At 40.4% G+C, this 18,845-nt stretch overlaps 1 protein-coding gene and 1 long non-coding RNA gene across 13 annotated transcripts in view; one reads left to right on the top strand and one right to left on the bottom strand.

The window, feature by feature from the left end:
• Window positions 1-18,845, bottom strand: part of KALRN (kalirin RhoGEF kinase) — a 484,760-nt gene that overhangs the window by 229,158 nt on the left and 236,757 nt on the right. For all 12 annotated transcript variants that reach the window (XM_048309150.1, XM_048309144.1, XM_048309140.1 and 9 more), the window contains exon 10: window positions 15,428-15,658. In XM_048309150.1, the coding sequence (XP_048165107.1) occupies window positions 15,428-15,658 (231 nt within the window). The remainder of the gene's footprint in view (window positions 1-15,427; window positions 15,659-18,845) is intronic.
• LOC125328457 lies at window positions 5,543-12,164 on the top strand. Its single transcript, XR_007204725.1, has 3 exons — window positions 5,543-5,681; window positions 5,935-6,026; window positions 11,892-12,164. It is a non-coding gene; the product is annotated as an uncharacterized LOC125328457 (long non-coding RNA).

Genomic DNA, 18,845 nt, shown 5'->3' with positions numbered 1-18,845 from the left:
CAGCAGCAGCAGGAGGGAGCAGGGCCTTACTCTGTTCCCTGCCTTTGGTCAAATATGTCATATCATGAAAAGTTTTCAGAAATAAGCAAAAAGCAACAAGGATTTCATATAAAAAGTAGACTGGAATTGGAATGATTTGGTTCAGCGCCCAGTACTACAGTTCAGCAAATGACTCAACGTCCCTGCCTCCATTCACTTTCCTAAAATGACATTAATCATATTTACAGTTGAAAAAAGCAAGGCTGACAGAGAAAGTGGAAAGAAAGCTGCCTTCCACTTTAAGTTTTTGCAGCCTCTAGCAATATGTGGCTCCAAATTTGGTTGGGGATTCTAGGAACCTTTTCCACTGAAGGAACATAGTGAAATATAAATAATAAGCAACGTGGTGATGGCAGCTGTACAAAAGGGAATAGGCAATCCATTGAAAGGCAGGGCTTTAAAACCAGGTGTAAGCTGCTCCAAAACCACTCTGGTACAAATGCCTCATTGCAGAGCGGGTACCTATAAATCCTGAAATACCATAGCTTGATCTGACCATGCAGGAATGACTAATTCATCTTCAGAAAATAATACAGCCAGCCTACCAAGTTCTCCTGTATTTAATTCAGCTCAGACATACTTCTTTCAAACTGTCTTGAGACATGGTGTATCCCACTATTACCAGACAAGCAATCTGAGGTTTCAGAGGGGTTTTTTGGGTATGTTTGAATGTTTGTTTAAGGTGGAATTGAGTGAACAGAGCTACACTCATTAACATAGTCTGAAGACTGGACAAGAACGATGAATTTTGACACTTCAATAGTTTCTCAAGGAAGAGCTCTCTTGAAACACTGGAACAGACAGTTTTCCCTGAAGTCAGTCAAAAATTTTTGACCACCATTTTGCCTTTCCTTTTCACCACAACTCCTCTGGGTGGTATGTGTGGACTCAGCTGTGCCTGGGTCTCTTTCAAAAGCCAGAGAACTAATGCAGCTGCTATTAAGTAGGAGTTTTTAATCACTCCCTGCTTTTGCTCTCTAATTGTAACTATTCCAAATACCACCACATAATTAAAGAGGTCTTTTCAAAAGAAAAAGCATACAGTCCCATTTAGCCTTGGAGGGAAAAACAACCTTACAGACCTATCAGTATTTTGCTTCATACTGCAACTAAATTAACGAGGGGAATTAAATGCACAGCCAATTAAAACATTTTTTTTTTTAATTTCCTTTATTCCCTTGTCTACATTCAACCAAAAAAAGAAGTCTCTGTGAAGTCAGATTGTAGGTGTTTTTATGAGCTTCCTGGACATTACGTGAAAGTTTCACCTCTGCACAATTTCTCATTTCAACATCAAAAATCTAACCTCTGTAGTTTAAAGCCCCACTAGTTTGTCAAAACAGAACATCCATGTTCTGTTCTTTGCAGTGGGGGCAGTCTTGCAAAGCACAGGCGACACTGCTGAACACATCTGAGTAAATTATACAACTACTGAGACATGTGGGTCCAGAGGAGTGTCAGGAAAGTCCTAAATGCAAAAATACATGTATATAGTCTTATTCACACTTCTCACTGCTTCTAGCACCCACAGATATCCTACAAGCCCATCTGGAAACAGGTCTGTGGGAGTTTATCCAGAGAAGACAGTCCTTGCAGCAGGATCTTTGTTCATCGACAGCTTCTGCAGTTGAAAACACTACAGAATAACAACTCCCCCAGCAACCCCCTTCTTAGAAGTTTCTATTGCAAAAATATGCAAACTGGTTATGAAAAGGCTGCAAAGTTAACAGGATGACTAAGTGAAGACAGCCTAAATATCTCCCATAGCAATGGACTGCACACCAACAAGACTGTTCACAACTTTTCTAGCAGACGCTCAGGAGTTCATGGTGACTTGCTGCAGCACTGCTCTGCCATCTCCCACCCACCTGCAAGAACTTTCCCATTATTGTAGACCTACAGACCTGAGCAATAGTCACAATTACTCATCTGCTCCCAGACATGCCACCCTCCATGGGCAACATGGCTGCTCCCCTTATGTGATGATGAGGGACGCACCCCCCCACAGAGCTGCTCCACCTAAACTCCTTACCTTTTCACAGGCTTATATGGCAAAAATAACCTTGTGTCTGCTTTCTGCAGATGGCTTTTATGTACTTGCACGTTCTTCACATCTATAAAAGTATCATCACAATTTGAAACTCATAGAGTTTGGAGAAGAGCGAGAATACAACGTCTTCTGGTCTCATCCATCTTCTTGTAAAGAAAAGAGTTGGTCCCAGCTCTAATAATTAGCAAAATGTAGGATTTAGTTATGTGTCTCTTGGAAACAGCACGTTCAGTTCCGGGCTCTGGCAGAGCTGACTGGGTGTAGACTGGGCATTCTGAGAGCGGGACTTGTCCCTTTCCTCTGGGCATTGCCTGAGGTCACGCAGCCCCAGCCTGCTCCTTCACTAAATGCCATCATCTGGGATGTGAGCTCCCCAAAAGGGAGTGGGAATATACACCACATGCTTCTCTTACCCTGAGAAGGAACCTCTTCAAACTTAACATTGCCTTCCTTTGGTAAAGTTCACATTCATCAAATGGACCCCACTTACCTTTCATTTTCTTGATTAAATATTTTACTTCATAAAATTTGGCAACTGCCTCTCTGAAAACATTCCAAGTAAGAGAACAATAGACAGACAAATGAAGAACTAATGTTTCTTCCTTAATGCCTGGATTGTTACTAATGTTCCCAGAATGTTGTTTTTAAAGAAATCAAGAAAAGAAAAAACATATCTTCAAGTTAAAAACCTTGTTGTAGTCTTTAAATGCTGCACTTCTTTTAGACAAAATTTCAAAGCTGCGTGTAGGTGGAGAAGCTATAAATAACCACATTTGTGCATGTTCCTCCTGTACAAGACACAGAAAATGTGCTCTGCATCAGCATGGAAAGATGCTGCTGTGCTCTGCATGGAGCTTCTCCAGGCTGACAGGTAGATTATTTCTTTTGCAGCTATGCTGCTGGGTTGCTGTTTGTGAGTCTTTTCTGCAGCTCTCAGGAATCATACCTGGCACTTAGCTGCAGGGTGATGAATTAGCAATACAATTAATCAAGTCTGTCAGACTCTGACCAATGGTAATATTCAGAAATACAGAAATATTTTCTTACTTGGGCCATATAGAGACTTTTGGTTGTTGCTGTCCATAGCACTAGTTAGAACAGTGATTTTGCTCCGAGACTAAGACATTTTCTCCAGATGCTCCTTTCTCGTCCCATATTTGTCCTTTCACATAATTTTTCCAGATGCAACTACTGGGTCAAACATGGCTGTGGCCAGCTCTAGTCTAGGTCTGGCTCCCCCTGTCTGGGCTGTTTGCTTGGACATAATCAGAGTTTTCTGAAAGAATGTCCCAGGTCTCTCACAGCTCAAGAGGATGGGAAGAACATTGTCCCAGGCAGAGTAAGCACTGAAGCAAAGGCAACCTGAAAAGCCCTTGATTTTTGCTGAAGCAAATCTCCATTTCTTTTTCCTCTATGGTTGTTTCCACCACTTTAGCTTATTCTTTGAAATTCCCAGGAAGAGGAAACACCTGAGCATGCTCAATGTCTGGCCCAGTTTCTTTCCCAATGCACTTACATAGGGGATCTCTACAGCTCTTTAGAACCAACAGGTAAAACTATATCCTAATTATTTGAAACCTCTTTTATTTTAATAATGCTCAGACTCTGCTGTGACCATGTGCACTTGAGATTTTATTAATTCCTCAAATTATTTAGCATCTTGTGTTTCCTCCTACCTCTAGTAACTCCCTGTTTTGCTTCTCTGGCACCACACCAGCAGAAAAAAAGCATTTGCAGACCTGATAGTAAGTGGAGACACACACAGGACTCATCTGATTTAGATGTCTGAGATCTTGACCTCCAAGTTGTTGCTACTAATGACAGCTATCATCACAGTTAATGTTCATGTTTGTGAACACAGCAGCACAGTGCTGGTTTTCATGTTTTAGAGGAAAAGCTTTCCGATAGAGAAATTTGTGCATTTCTCAGTGGGGTCTTTCATGGCTTGTGAAGTATTTTCCTCGCATTTGTTTGCTTCATTTTTTTTTTTTTTTTCTTAGTGGGAGTGTCCAAAATGTAGAAGAAAGAAATATGTAGAAATATAGCAGGTATGCAGGAGGGAAAAGAGGAGCTACATGAGCTCTTTAGAAAAGTACATTATTCTCAAATGTGTAAATAGAGCAATTGATTTTAACTCCAACAATGACAGATGTGCCTATGGTTTTCAAGAGGAGAAAAAAAAGCAAAACTAAAAGAGGGTGGATAAAGGTTCAGAAAAAAACACAACTGTTCCTCACAGTTCCAACACTGATTTGCTTTATGGTCCCTTTCAGAGCCTCAGTTTGTAAAACAAGGAAAGAAATTCTCTGTCAGATAATGTCAGACTAGGAAAACAGTATAATTACTGCTATCATAAAATGTACATTTTGATAGCATCAACCCACTGAAACCTGTTACTAGTTTAAACAAGATATTTAAAGGTAAGTAACAATTAGAAACGACTGATAAAGCAAGGTTGAGTTTTGCAAGAGTGTCTTTAATGCAAGTGCTGTTCTCTAGGCCCTAGATAGGTACTCAGGCACTCCCCACAGTGTTTGAGTTGCCTACTTCACCACAGAGGAAACTGCTGATTGACCAGGATATTAAATAAAGCACTGCTTTGGGTTACTGTGGGGAGATGATGATTTAATCATCCAAATTTAACAAGGCTTACAATCACAGCACACAGCAGAGACAGGTTTAGCAAGAGAACAAATCCCAGCTGGGTCAAACAGGTCTTGGTACAGTCTTGTGACAGTAATAGAAAAACTCACCAGGATGGCAAAGCACTGCAGCCGTCTTAAACATCCCTGCCAGGAACAGAGCCCTTTGGGGCTGAGCATCCTGCCAACAGCTAGGCAAACACAACCTTTCTCCATGGGGCTCTGACCTGATTAGAAACTAGAGGCAAAATATGAGAGTGTGAACCATGTGGGGAAGAAGCAGGAGAACAGAAGTGGAGAAGTAGGAAAACAGGGATGAAAGAAGTCCCTGAATGTTTTAAGTGGCTATTCTTCATCAGGGACTTTTCTATGATCTCTTGTCTTTTAAATAAATATCCAGGTGCCTCACAACATTTTATCTCCAAGTTTGTATGTGCCAGGCTGTGTGCAGGGAGAAGGGAGTGCAGTACAAGGCTATGTCTGACCTCCTGGCAGTGCTGACACTGGGTCTTGCCCAGCGATTCAAACCTGCACCACAGCTTTTCTCTTGCTGTAAGGCAACTGCAGCGTCTCTTCTGCTGGTGCTTCCTGTCTGCCAGTCACAGTTCAGGCAAACCAGGGCAGAGAAATCACAGCTCAGTACTGCAGGGAAGTAGGGAAAGGGCCAAGTTGCTGTGGTGTGTGAGAAGCTTTACCTGTAGCACACAGACCCCTGCTGAGCTGGGCACTCCCTATGCCAGACAAGCAGGGCTGAAACAAAAAGGCTGGAATGTTTACATCCTTGTGTAATCTACTGCTGATTCTTCCACATGCCACAGCAGAGGAGGATCCTTTTCTGAGAGCTTCAAAGGGTGAAAGGCTAGTGACCTTACAGATGCACCAAAGGAGGCCATGGATAATGAGGAGCTGTTTGTAAATGGATAGTGAGCCCAGACTCCCATGGCAGACAGGTAATGCAAAAATAGACTAGAATATATGGGCAAGCAGGATCAGACTTAGGAAAACCTTTTTCAGCAAAGAATAACTTTGACCTGTTCAGGGAAAAGAGGAGACACTTAAATGATTCCAGGAGTGAGAGTCATGGGCAGAATGAAGGGCAGAAGCGGATGGGGACTTTCCCTATGAGCACCTTTTTAAAGAACGCATCAATTTTCCCCAAACTTAAATTGTATGTGAAAAACTGCTTTCTTTCTTTTCTTCTAGCTTCATGGCTCCAGGGCTACAGCATCCCCTCATCCTGAACTTCCTTCTCTTGTTGTTTCCTAAAACCTTGTGGACTTTGAAAGCCTGAGGAGGTAAGCAAGCAGAAACCATATCCAAAATATATTTTGCTTGTTTAAAGTTACTTTTTGTTGGAGGGACAGGGAAAATAATAATACAAAAAAAGTTTCATTTTGTGGTTTCCCTCCCCCACAACTTTTCCTCCTTGTTTGGGAAGGGAACCATCTGAAGGTCAGAATGTTTTATATGTTGCTGAAGCCAAAAATAAAAGTAATTTTCTCCATCCCTCAACACACGTTCCATCTAAAAAAATCCAAAAGGCAGGAAAAAAAAGAAGTCAAGAACTTTCAAAACAAAGGGAGTAGAAAGGTGAAAGACCAATGGATAGACCTGAAATGTGTTTGGTTTGCATGTTTTCACATTTGAAAGACATTTTGTTAAAAGGGAACCATAGCGTAACATAAAAGAAGTTTATAGCTGTAACAGTATACAGGAGTTGGAGCCAAGCAGCTCTGTCTAAATGTGCCTGAAGGGTTACCCCAGCCTAGGCAATAGCTTCCAGAACTACGATCCAGGTTACAACTTTTAAAACAAGCAAAAAGCTTTGTGTAAGTCTTCCCTGTGAGGAATATGAAACAAAAGAAGTTGCCTAAAAGTCTCCTGTGAGCTAAAACTCTGCTTTTAGTCCAGAATAGTGCACAACCTCTCTTCCAAGGACAGAAATACCAGAACTCTTCAGTCTAGTTGGTTTGCTAAGACAGCTACCAGAACCAGGCACAGCCCACAGGAGATGCTAACAGAGCAAGGAGCTGCTGCAGAGCACAGCCAGGGAAAGTAGTTTGTGGCATGGAGCAAGGCAGAGCTGCTAGGATGAGCGAGAACTAATGGGAATGACCAGCATGGAGAGGAGCAGCAAGGAGAGACAGGTCATGGTGCCAGATCAGCTCAGCCTAAGTTGGCTCTTGCTACCCAGCAAGACATCATAATCTCAAACCATGAGTGTAATTCATTACAGAGGGGGAAAGTAACCAGCTGGCTGAGCATCTGCTCAGTGGAGGAAAACACAGGAAAGTGTTATAGTTATACATTAGGAACTTAGCTTTCATTATGCTCTTTGTTGTCTGGCAAGGTTTTTTCTCACATCAATGAAAATACCTTTTGTTGGCCATCAGTCAAAAGCAATATGAAAGAGGATTGATCACTCCGAGTGACAGGCAGGACCATGAAAAAAGCTGGGAGGCCATATGAGGAGATAATTGAAAGGAAAGATCAAGAGAAACAAAAGGAGTAGAAAAGAATGACTATTTTGGACTCCTAAAACAGTGCCTAAAATAGCATATTTATTTATTAGCATAACGTACCTTTATTTAATTTTTAGATAGTCCCAATAAATCCTGTAAGATCTTTCCAAAAGGGGTAAAATTGGAGTAGTAATGACTTTGATGGTTTAGAGCAGGGATTTGTGACTCAGACATCCTGACATGAAAAGTTCTAGTCATGAAGCTTTCAGTGACCTTTGGCAGGTTGCTCAACATCAACCTTTTAGAAAACCCATAATCCTGAAATGAAAGAAACCTTAATAAGCAAGAAGCACTACTGTTATTGTTACTTCTTAAAGTTACAGGGGAGAAAGTTTTCTGGCATTCCAGTCTACATCTACTCAAAGACCTTATTTTTCTCCATGTCCTTGTGACCATTACTCATTCTAGCCATTGCTTTCACAAAATATACATATAGCTGGAGAAAACTATTTTATTTCTTTTTCCTCACCACTGCAACCCTTCTATTTTTGTAGGGCTAATCAGTAACAGACAAGCCTAATTCTCTTTCCTCTTTTGCCATGACACTAAGAGCCAACGATGCCTTTCAGAAACAATAAACTACACACGATATTTTCACAAATGTTGACATGCCAACAATCCTGGGACAGAAATAGACAATGAGGACATGATACATAATGACTACAAATTCTGTTCAAGTGTAACAGCAAATTTTAGCAGTTTGCCTAGGACTGACTTCTCCGCAGATTGCTGCAAAGCAAATCTGGGATCAGGAAGACACTGAATGCCCAGCAGAATGGCCCCACACAGGATTTGGGTTCTTGCATCCTAATACATCTCACTCAGCATTAGGTAGTGCAGTGAAGGTCTTGTCTGAAGAGCCTACATTATCATTATTTCCCTGACAGTCTGCAATAAGAGAGGGAAGGATCCAGGGTACAATTAGAGTCATTTTCAGGAGATGCCAGTGTCTCTCCACTGCCTGTAAAAGGAGACTCTGCATTAGGCTCCTGACTTGGATGATTCAGTTGTGCTTCTAAAGACAGGCAGGATAAATACAGACCATGGATCGTTACATCTGCCTACAGAGAAGGAACTGCGTCTTTATATCGCCTTCTCCATTTCTCCATACCATGAGTTGTTTCCTCCTCATCCACTAAAAGAGAGATCCAAATCCTCAATGAGTCAGTATAATTTCAGAGGGTTTCCACAAGAGCTCCTTAGCCTAAGAACCCAAACATTTGCCATTCAAGAAGTAGCAAAAAAGACCAACTGAAAGGACTAGGTCTTGAAGGACAGACAGTGCTCTAAACAAGAAAAACACTTTCTGACAGACAAAGGAATTTTTTTTTTAAGTTCCTCTTCTCACTTTGGTAGATTCAGAGATCAAGCTGGCTGGTTCAGATTTCTTCAGATCTTATCTCCCAAGACAGCTGTGAAACTCATCAAAGTGTTCTCGCACTGCTCATACATCAGTGCTAAGTAAACTTCAGTTGGTAACTGAATCTGGCCCCTGCAGTTTGATATCCCTTGCTCTGTGTATAAATTAAAAAGTGATCATTATTATTTTTTCATCAGCGACTCCTTAAAAGCATAAAGAACAATTGTCTGCTTATCTTAACTATGTAAAGGAAGAATGAGACAAAGGTTGTTTCCAGATAATTTCAAGTTATACTTTAAATCAAATTATGAAGAGGATAGTGTGTTGTTAATCAGCAACCTCTAAGGGATTTCCAGAATAAATATCTTTAAATGAAAATTTAAACCTATAGTTCTTTATGAAGAATTTTGGCACAAAAATAATACAAGAAAATACAAGCCTAAATTTAAGAGCATTGTCAGAAAGTTAGAACAGAGTTCCCTTTCTCTTATGTGAGTTTGAAGTATGTAAATCAATTTACTTTTTAGGCTGGTAGCCTGAGACATCTGAGGTGTTCTTATACCATACAGTGATCAGTGGTTTCAGGGTGCAAATGTGACTGCCTGGACAGAAACACAGAGCCTGCCTCTGTACCAGCCACTGTTTGAACGTGCCCAGATATCAAGCACATCACTGAGGAAGCTCTGCTGTGGCCCCTCAAAGGGAGGATTTCCAAGACAGAGTTATTGGTAAAGAGGAAAAATGCACATTACTTCTTTCAGTTGTGTTCTTTTTCCAAGAACCCTGTCCTGTTTGCATTGGACAACCCTGAGCACACTGTCTATAAATGCTCCATGTCTTTGCAAGCTAAAGGAACTAGAGAAACATCCCTATGAAAGCACCAGAAACTGAAGAAATATGTGGGCAATATTCTCCTTCCTAGTGTGGCTCCTTGTGTGGCAAATCCAACACAATCTGGTTGAGGAGTAATTCTATCAGAATTGTCCGCTGAGATATTCATAATAGATAATAAACAGGGACACTGTGGCCTCACCAGCTGCTGGGGGGCAGGGTTAGTGAGAACAAAGGTATTTATCTCTTAATCACAGATAAAAGGCTGTTTTCTCTCCTGTTTAATCCTGTTTAATTTGAGAGAAGGTTGCCAAGAAGTTTTACCAGTATTGATTTGTTTTCATTATTTTGGGGGGCAATACAACCATGATTAGGACCTCTACTCAGTGTCGCTTACAGCTGGTAATGTCACACACACCTTCTGAGCTCAGAGGAAGTACAGCAGTAATACTTTGAATATGTAAACATGTAAGTGACAAACATTAGGTGCATCTCATGACTTCATCAATTTACCAAAGGAGTTGTAAAAATTCTCTAGGATGCTTTGAATTGTAATGTTTTAATTCGTGATTGACAGTGGGAGCTATTTGCAGGCTAAAAATGTTCAGATGGCACACAGAGCATGTGATGTATTCTTGCAGGGTGCTGCAGCTGAAGTCATCTGTTAGTAAATACAATCTTGACTTACTTAAAATGTTCTTTTTTTTTTCCTTGGCAATTGTTTACGAATAAATCTCTTGTTTTACAAAACCCAGCAAAGGTATTATTGTAAACAAAGCATAAAAGGAGACATATAGTCTCATTTCTTCTGTCTCTGAAACAAACTATGACAAGTTGGAAAACAACAGAATGTTGGAGAACTCTTCACTGCCTTGAAGAGATCAAAACAACTGAGTGTACACATGCAAATGGGGGAGTAATCTACAGACCTAATCCTCTAAAATCTTGTGTGAGAGTTAAATGAAACATAAACTGCCTTAAATATCCAAGCATTCTTCTGCAAATGGACTACATAGATCACATGTATCACATGAAGTGTTCAGCATTCTCAGATAGTGTATGGAGACAGACAGATGTTGGCAGGACATTTTTCCATACAAATGATGTCAGGATCATGTCCTGATCTGTTTTCTCTGCCAGTAAAAGCCAGACACATTACAAGTTAAAGTGCTTGGTTATGAAGAGAGACAGCCTTTCCTCTTCAATACTCTGCAGTCTCCCACAACAATGGCAGCTGGTAAATGTAATGATATCAGAATGGCCACATGGCCTTTTTATCCATCACCAGAGGCAGATAACCACGTAAGGCAACCAAAACTATGTCCCTTAATGTATCTGGGCATGAAGCCAACAGAAGGCAAATCCCCAATTTAGAGAAATCAGATGAACCTGACACTAGTCTAGCTTGACCTTCTCAATAACCAAGAGGATTTGAGACATCACTGCAGCTGGAAAGGCAACAGTTCCAGCTTTCTAAGCACTGCCTACCCTCTGCCAGTAAATGTTTGTTAGTGTCATCTTGCTGTTGACCACTGCTCTTCATCTGCAATGATGGGCCTGCTCCATTTTGCCACACAGAGCCACCACATCTAACTCAACACTTTGCTCATAGCCAAGAAACCACCAGCACACACAGTACCTCTACATCCACCTATTTTTCAGGTCTTCATTTATAGGCAGACATCCTAACCAAAGTGAAGCAAGAAGAAAGTAGCACCAGCAGTGACTGTCAGAGTATCCTGTGAGTCTGTGGAGAAACAGGCTGCCTGTGCCAGGCTAAGTGTTGGCATGTAGGTATGGACATGATGGAAAGGCTGAGAATGAGAAGCAATGAAGCCTGCAGAATGAGAGTATCAGCGTGACTATTCTGACATGAAAGTGTGCTAAAGTACCAAGCTCAAGGCTTGCCCAGACCATTTCGGTAATGCTTCTAATGGGTCTCCATTCTCCTTCTCCTTCAGCAGGTGTGCTTCACTTGAATGAGTTTATAGAAAAGAGAATTCAGGTGAAATGCTTGCCCATATGAAACAAAAGGGATGGGGGAGGCAGTGGGGTGAAGACCAGCCTTATAAACTTAGTTCAGATATTTCTAAGGCTGTTTGGTAACATCTCATGCTACAAACCTTTTGCTACCCTTGCTGTTTCATGGTGCTGCTGTTCACGGGGCAAAGGGAACATGTTAGAGTGGAGAGATGTACGCAGAGGCTGGCAGGATAAATCAGAACCTAACAGTGCAAATCAGTGGAAACGTGAGAAAACATGAGAACAGTTTCAAATCTCAACAGAAAGGGAAATGGTGTTAATTTGATGCTAAATAGTCAGCAGAAGGGGAAAACTCAGAGCAGAGGGAGGAAAAAGGGAAAAAGTATTAGAAATGGGCCAATGCATCTGCAGCAACTACAAAATAACAGCATGAAAGTCAAAGGGATTTTTCTTCTCTCTTGCAGGACAGAATCTCAGCACCTCCTCCCACAGCTGTGTTCTGAGAGGATCAAACAGCACAGTTCTTCTCCATCTGAAACCAGAGAACTCCTAAAAAACAACTGAAGCAATGAAGTATTTTACACACTCAGCAACCCAACATTTTTTATAATGATCCTAAATACTTTTGGTGTTAAAAGAGTTTCTTGTCAGTTCCTGCCTGTGTTGAACCTCATGGCAGCTCACAAATTTTCTTAACTGTTGTTGCTTTTGTGTGAATGATGCTCTATTTCCTGTGAAGGCTGCAAATGCAGTTTCACACCATTTATTTTCTTTCCTTCTTTAAAACACTATATATTCATAACTCAGCATCCTCAGCACACCATTATTTACCTTGGTTCACATGTGCAAATGGATGTAATTGTATTAATACATAGATGTAGTAGCAAATAGTCTTGTAAAACGTCTGATGGTGTGAGGTAGTGATTATTTCTAATGATATTTTATAACATAACATTTCTTACATTAATATTGTAACTTGGCAATCCACAGTGTTTACACTGGTTTTTTATACAGCACAATGTGTATTTCAGTTAGGCTGTGACTGTAGGGATTTTGTGCAGTTCAAAATGAAGCTCAGCTAGAATCAGAAGTATTTCCTTGATAGTGTGAAACTCGCTGAGAACATAGCCCTGACGTGCCATTAGTACATACAGCAGATAGTCTTGCCTTGCAAATGGTGCAGATGACTAGAAATTATATGAATGAGCCCTGTTGAACACAGCTTAACCCTCAAACCCAGTCCAAATGGCACACACTTGGCCTACACAAAGCCTTAATCCAGCTAGTCAGTTTTGCAAGACCCCTCTGTGCACAGTTGATATTCCATGCCAAAATACTCTATCCCTCTGGCAAGAAAAACCAGAGTAGTTAGATAAGGATTTACTGATCTCTTGGGTCCATCTTCTTGGAGATATCTTTACCAAAATCTATTAATGCTGTTATTAGCAGACTGAGAGGATGCAAAATAATCTTGGAGTCTGTATTAAGAACATACAACACAACAAAACCTGTTCCTATTAACATCCACGTGTAAGACAAGATTGATGCAGAACAGGTGACGTGACAAGACAGGTATGGATGAACAAGTGAAGGAGTGCAAGCTCTGCCACAGAGATCGTCTTTCACCAGAACTTTTACTGCACTGGACAACAGCTGGAGAGGGTGAGCCACAGGACATTCTGACAGGGAAAACTGCACCTGTGAGAAACTGTTTAATTCTGAGCTGTGTGAAAGGAGTGTCTTCCTTAGAGAAACTACGCTGTATCGTTACGTGCTTGGAAGACAGAAGTCTAATAAACTCAGGGCTCTCTTGTCAGGATTTGCTCTCCCACATCTTTTCATTTTAGACTTGAATTAGGGGGAACTCAGTTGGAGGTTATTTAATTTTGACAAGGCAAGAAATTATTGTAGATAAATGTTGCTTTTGATCAGTGACAATATACAGGTAGACAGCATCATCTGCCAACTGATGGGCATTTAACAAAATAAGCATAATAGGAATTGCATGACAGATATACAGGAGGTGATTAGTTTCAAAAAAAAGCCCCCAACACCATACGTAGATATCTTCCTCCTCCTCATGGAATCTGCAATTCATATTTCTGTTTAGCTGATAATTTCATTTATGAGTTACAAAGCATTTATCTTGAATGGTACAGATGTTTAGTGAACAGAATGATTCATCTCTTCCTCTCTACTTTCTAAGTAGCACAAAGAGATGCCTCCAGTGTGTGCTAGGATGGAAGCATGTCTGTCATTAAGTTGTTGCTTCCCAGATAATAACTACCCATTAAGAGAAAAATTTGGAAAGACTGCTGCCAACAGAATTCACACAGAGTAATGCTCTCTAAAGTGATTGTGCTCCAGAGACTCTCACTGCCTGTTTCTTTTTCTCTCACCAAAAGCCACAGTACAGACAAAGACCTGTTCCTTTTGAAAACTAGTGACACAGCCTCATTGCCTTGCATGCGTAGGAAGTAAAAGTCTGAATGGGTTTCATGAATGAACCTCACAAACACTTCTACTGAATTCAGAAGAAGTGAGAGAGAAAGTTTCAATTTGGAAAGATTGAACAAAAGTGTAAATCACCCTAGGGAATGAAGAATACCTAAGATAGTACAGATTCTTATTGACATTAAATACCACAATTAGAAAAAGTATAAAACCATCAGAATTTAAACCCCTAGATTTTTCAGATTTTAGCCCTAAAACTGTATTAACTTCATATATTTGCTGAAAGTATTCCAATTGAACACCAAATACATGCTCTATTTAATATATAGCTTATGAATTTCATTACCATGCAGTATGTTTGCTGACACATAATGATAGCAAAGTTGCTTAAATTAAGCATCTGTTACATTCAGTCCCAGTTTTAGTTATATATATGGCATGAATATTTTTATGGTTTTAGAGGAAAACCTGAGTAGGTAGAATTACTGGCAAACTTTTGAAGACTGCCAAAGAAATGGTCACAAATATTTGCAAAGGATATCCACAGCTACAGTTCTGTCTTTGCTGGTGCACTCCAGCTACGGCACTAACAGCACCACATATTTGCATGTTGAATAACAGTTGCCTGTCTCCTGTCCTTGTTGGTTCATGTCTATTTTGCATGTGACAGCTTTGTCACTGCCTCATTTTTCACTTGGAGGAAGGAAATGGCATAAAGAACCCCAGGGACATTAGAATGCTCCATAAACATGATTAGAGCTTTCAGCCTCTTCATTTAAAGCAAGTACCATATTGCTACCAACATCTGCTTTGGGCTGTAATGGGGCCCTTAAATAAACCACACCATCCTGAATGAGCAGAGCCCTGGAACATCTGTTGATTGTGCTTGCATAGTTGTCAGCTACAAACATGGCATCTCATACTTACTGTCACTCACACTGTTGTGATGGTACTCATATGCATTCCTTTGGGAGAGAAAAGTTATCCACCTGGAGCCAAGGATCTCGGAGACGAGCCTGTGCTGTATAAACTGTATTTCTGTGAGGAGGGCTCTGAGCATTGGGGTGTGCACTCACTGGAGCCAGCAAACTCATAGCATGGGTATGTGGACTCCATAAGTGGTGACAGTTCAAAGATCATCTAAACAGCATCACTAAAGTGTCAGTTTATGTTGTTTCCACACAGGAAGGTGAAATACACCACAGTTCAATTGCTTTTTACACTTGAAATTCTTTTTTCTGTTAAACATCACTTTCTCAGGAACAGCAGAGTACCTATAGCTAATTGCTCACTTGTGACAAATTAACTACTGAAAATAGTGTCACATTCTTATGAGGAATGGACTGATCAATATTCAATGGACTGACTGACGATTTCCAACATGAAACCAAGAGATACTGAAAGGTGCATTAGGACTTTAGCAGATTTCTAGCATACATAGAACTGTGTGTGAAATCTTGGTTATGGCACCAGCCTCTGGATGAATCACTAATTTTTATGGCTGCAAATAAAGGGTCATTTTTAATCTCTTCAATAGGGATATTACCTGTTGAACATCCTGCTGGAAAACACAGAGCTGCAGCCTTTGATGTAGCCGGACCTTTCTGTGTTGCCAGATGCTTTCTAGACGCCGCTGGTGATGCAGGACTTCATGTACCACATCCAACACCTGGTGAACAGCCTTGGAGTAGTTTGCAGTGGCAGTGAGAGATTCAGAATTCCCAGGACTCAAGGGACGCTGTAGGACATCCAGCAAGGCTTTTCCATCCTGGCTCACCTGAATGAAGAAATAGGTCTGCCTCACTGCACTGGTACTTAAATATGCAACAGCTGACAGAGAACATTCTAGCTCGTTCTTTTTCTGCTGCGTGTTTTCCTCATTTCAGTCAAAAAGGAAGAAAGAGCTCATAACATCTCTTTTTGACTTGTACTTACACATTAAGCACTTGCCTTTGCTTCCTAGTGGGCCCGCTGTGTCACTCAGCAGGAGCAGAGGTACCACCCTGCTGGGGCTGCACACAGAGATCCCAGGGCTATATTCCATTCTGACACTCGGGCACTGAAAACTCCTGACGCACACTGCTTGGTGACAGCTGGCATTTGCAAGAGAGGGCCTATTTTTGTGAGGAGGTGGCATTTTAAGAAAACCACAGATGGCAGAGTCATTCATATTCTGTATAATAAGGGAAAGTCCTTTCTTCATAGGATTACTAAGTATGTCTATACGTTGAGAAGTGTGACATTCCATTCTGTATTTCATTCAGTGGCAGTGAAAAATAAATTAGTATATGACTGATTCTTTTCTTCCTCAGGAACAGCTCAGAGGGACCTGTGGTCTCCATTTTCAATGGACTACAAAGTTTGCTGGTAAATGCAAAGCCCTCTGCACACATGTCACCTTTTTCAAGCACATTAAAAGATATTTGCAGATGCAAAGGCATTTGGGCATTAAAAAAAATCAAAATGCCTGCAGAATGCGAGATTTTTTTTTTCTGGAACATTCCTGTACCATTTTCATATTGCAGGGGCAAAATGACAAATGTAACCATAAAAAGCAGATTTCTAGTAAAAAAATGTGTGCATGCACTGATTCTCAAAAAAAAAAAAGGCTTTTTGAAATAATTTTTCAGTTCCAGATTATAAAATTAAAATATTTTGTTCAACAGAAATGGTGAATGAGGACACTATTGTAATCCCTCTCTCTTCCCAGCCCACTTTTCTCTTTTCCCTCTGAAACAAACTGCAGTGAAAATGACAAGATTTCCTGAAAAGTGTATTTGTATGCAGTCACAATTACCGATTTTGCCAGAAAATAGGGTAAAGAATGTTTTTCATCCAGTTCAAAATTTGAACATTATCGAAGTTAAAACACATCTCCAGGATTTCCATGTCTCATTTATTCCTGTATTATAAGTTGCATGTTCAAATGTAGCAAATAACCTTTAATGCCCAAACCTGTGTCTTTTGGCAAGCCATGCCACGTTCCAGTCTGTGGTAACACTGTGTACCTGGTGCATTTTCAGAGAAATCAAGATACCTTCTGAGATGCATGCTGGCAAAAATTGGAGTAAAATCTCATCATATTTATGATTATTTGGTGGCCTTAGGCAAGTTCTTGGATATTTTTTAAGTATTCAAGGCAATTTGGAATTAGATGAGGAAATATGTGTAAAGTACATAGGGAGTGGCTTCCCACACTCAATTTCAGTTGCTGCTGAAGATCAGCTGGAATAATTTGCGCATGCCGGAGCCTTCTGGGGTCAGAGAGGGAACAACATATGATATGATGGAGGATTTTAGGAGGAAACACTGAGGCACAGGTGTTACCTTGGCAAGATTATGGAGATGGCATTAGCTGCTAGCCAGGAAGAAGCAGCTTCCAGAGGAAGGAGATAAGGCATACTACATCCTATTTCATCTGTGGGAAGGCAATCAGCAACTACTTAATCACTGGGAACAGGAAACCAAGGCTATGGACACATGCGGGTGCAGCTTATTAGACCAGAAACTCCCTCTTTGCACTGCCTAAATTCACTGTGTAATTCACTATGTATCTGTTACTGGGCTTTGGGCTTTGAGTTGGTCTGAATCAGCCCCTGGGTGGTGTTCCAATGGTTTTAGTGGAGTTCCTCTTGATTTACACTACTAGCAATCACAGCAGAACTGGGATTAAAAATAAAGGTTCAAAACTTTAGCAGTAAGCGATGTGATTGCACAGAAAATATAACAGACATGTTTTACTCAGGACAACTTTCTTACAACGTTTGTGCTATAATACAGATCTATTAATAGCTACACTTCTGTATTGTCTCTTACTCCTTCCTCTTCTATGGGATGTGGGTTTTTATCTATTGTATGGCAATTTGTTTCTGTTGTCTGTCTAAAAAGCCCCAGAGATGATAAGTTATGATTTTTCCCTAATGGGGATAACCTCCTAGTTATTCCCTGCACAGACAGATAAAACACCAAATTTGAAGTCCTTGTGTTGTCCTGTTAGTAATTATTAATACAAATCAGAGGCTATTAGAAGTGTTTTTCTGCTCTCCAGTTTACACCCCTGTCCCATCAAACTGGACTAAATAAATGAAAAGGAGCATGGTGACCATCAGGTAACCAGTGGTACTCAGTATTCACAAGGATTACATAGATATTCCACGGTTTTGTATCATCTGCAGCTCTGAAATTCTTCAGCTTAAAGAGTCTGTTTTCCAAAATTGTGAATAATATTGTATTCCCAATCAATATCTCAGAAGGTTTGTGCTCTCAGAGTTCCCCAAAGAGCAGATTTCAGAAAGGAACAGCCTCACAAATGGAGAAGCCACCTACTGTGCTCTTTCAGTCGTTTCCATGTTCTCCTTATAACTGCAAAAATAAATCAACAAAACTCTTTTCATGTGAATCTTTTTGAATTTTTCAAGGACTGTGCAAGGAGACAATGAAAACAGCCCAGGTTAGTCACATCGCTTCACTCACATCTTATTTGCAACGTATTTTTAAGTATTGCAAAAGGCTTAAGCTGAATGGACCTGCACAATTCTGGCAATTCTACATACTGTTTCAAAATGTACTTTCTAGTAAAACAGTATAGAGATAATTTAAACATCTGTGTTTCTGAAAAATTATATCCTTCTGAGGAAGCATCAGCAAAAGCATTATGGATGTTAATGGGTACTTTTGGCAATGAGTTTTAAACAAAATTTTCATTTCACAAAAACTAAAATCAAGGCTGACAAATAAAATGCTAGTTTAAAACATTAGTTTTTACTTAATCCAAACTTGACTTAGTTTTTAGAAATATTTTTAAATGAAACCTAAAAACGTAGTTTCACCTGACTAGGCACTTGTATGAAATTCACAGCTGCAACTAGAGGTCAACAGGACTCTTCTGTGTTTGGCACACGATGCACTACTCCTGAAAAGCCTGAGGACTGAGTAAGGAAGCACCGTTTGTGATTGCAAGCCAG

This window comes from Corvus hawaiiensis, chromosome 7, assembly GCF_020740725.1.
Source record: "Corvus hawaiiensis isolate bCorHaw1 chromosome 7, bCorHaw1.pri.cur, whole genome shotgun sequence".
NCBI lineage: Eukaryota > Metazoa > Chordata > Aves > Passeriformes > Corvidae > Corvus > Corvus hawaiiensis.
The sequence above is the reverse complement of the archived record's forward strand: the minus strand, read 5'-3'. Positions and strand labels throughout refer to the sequence as shown.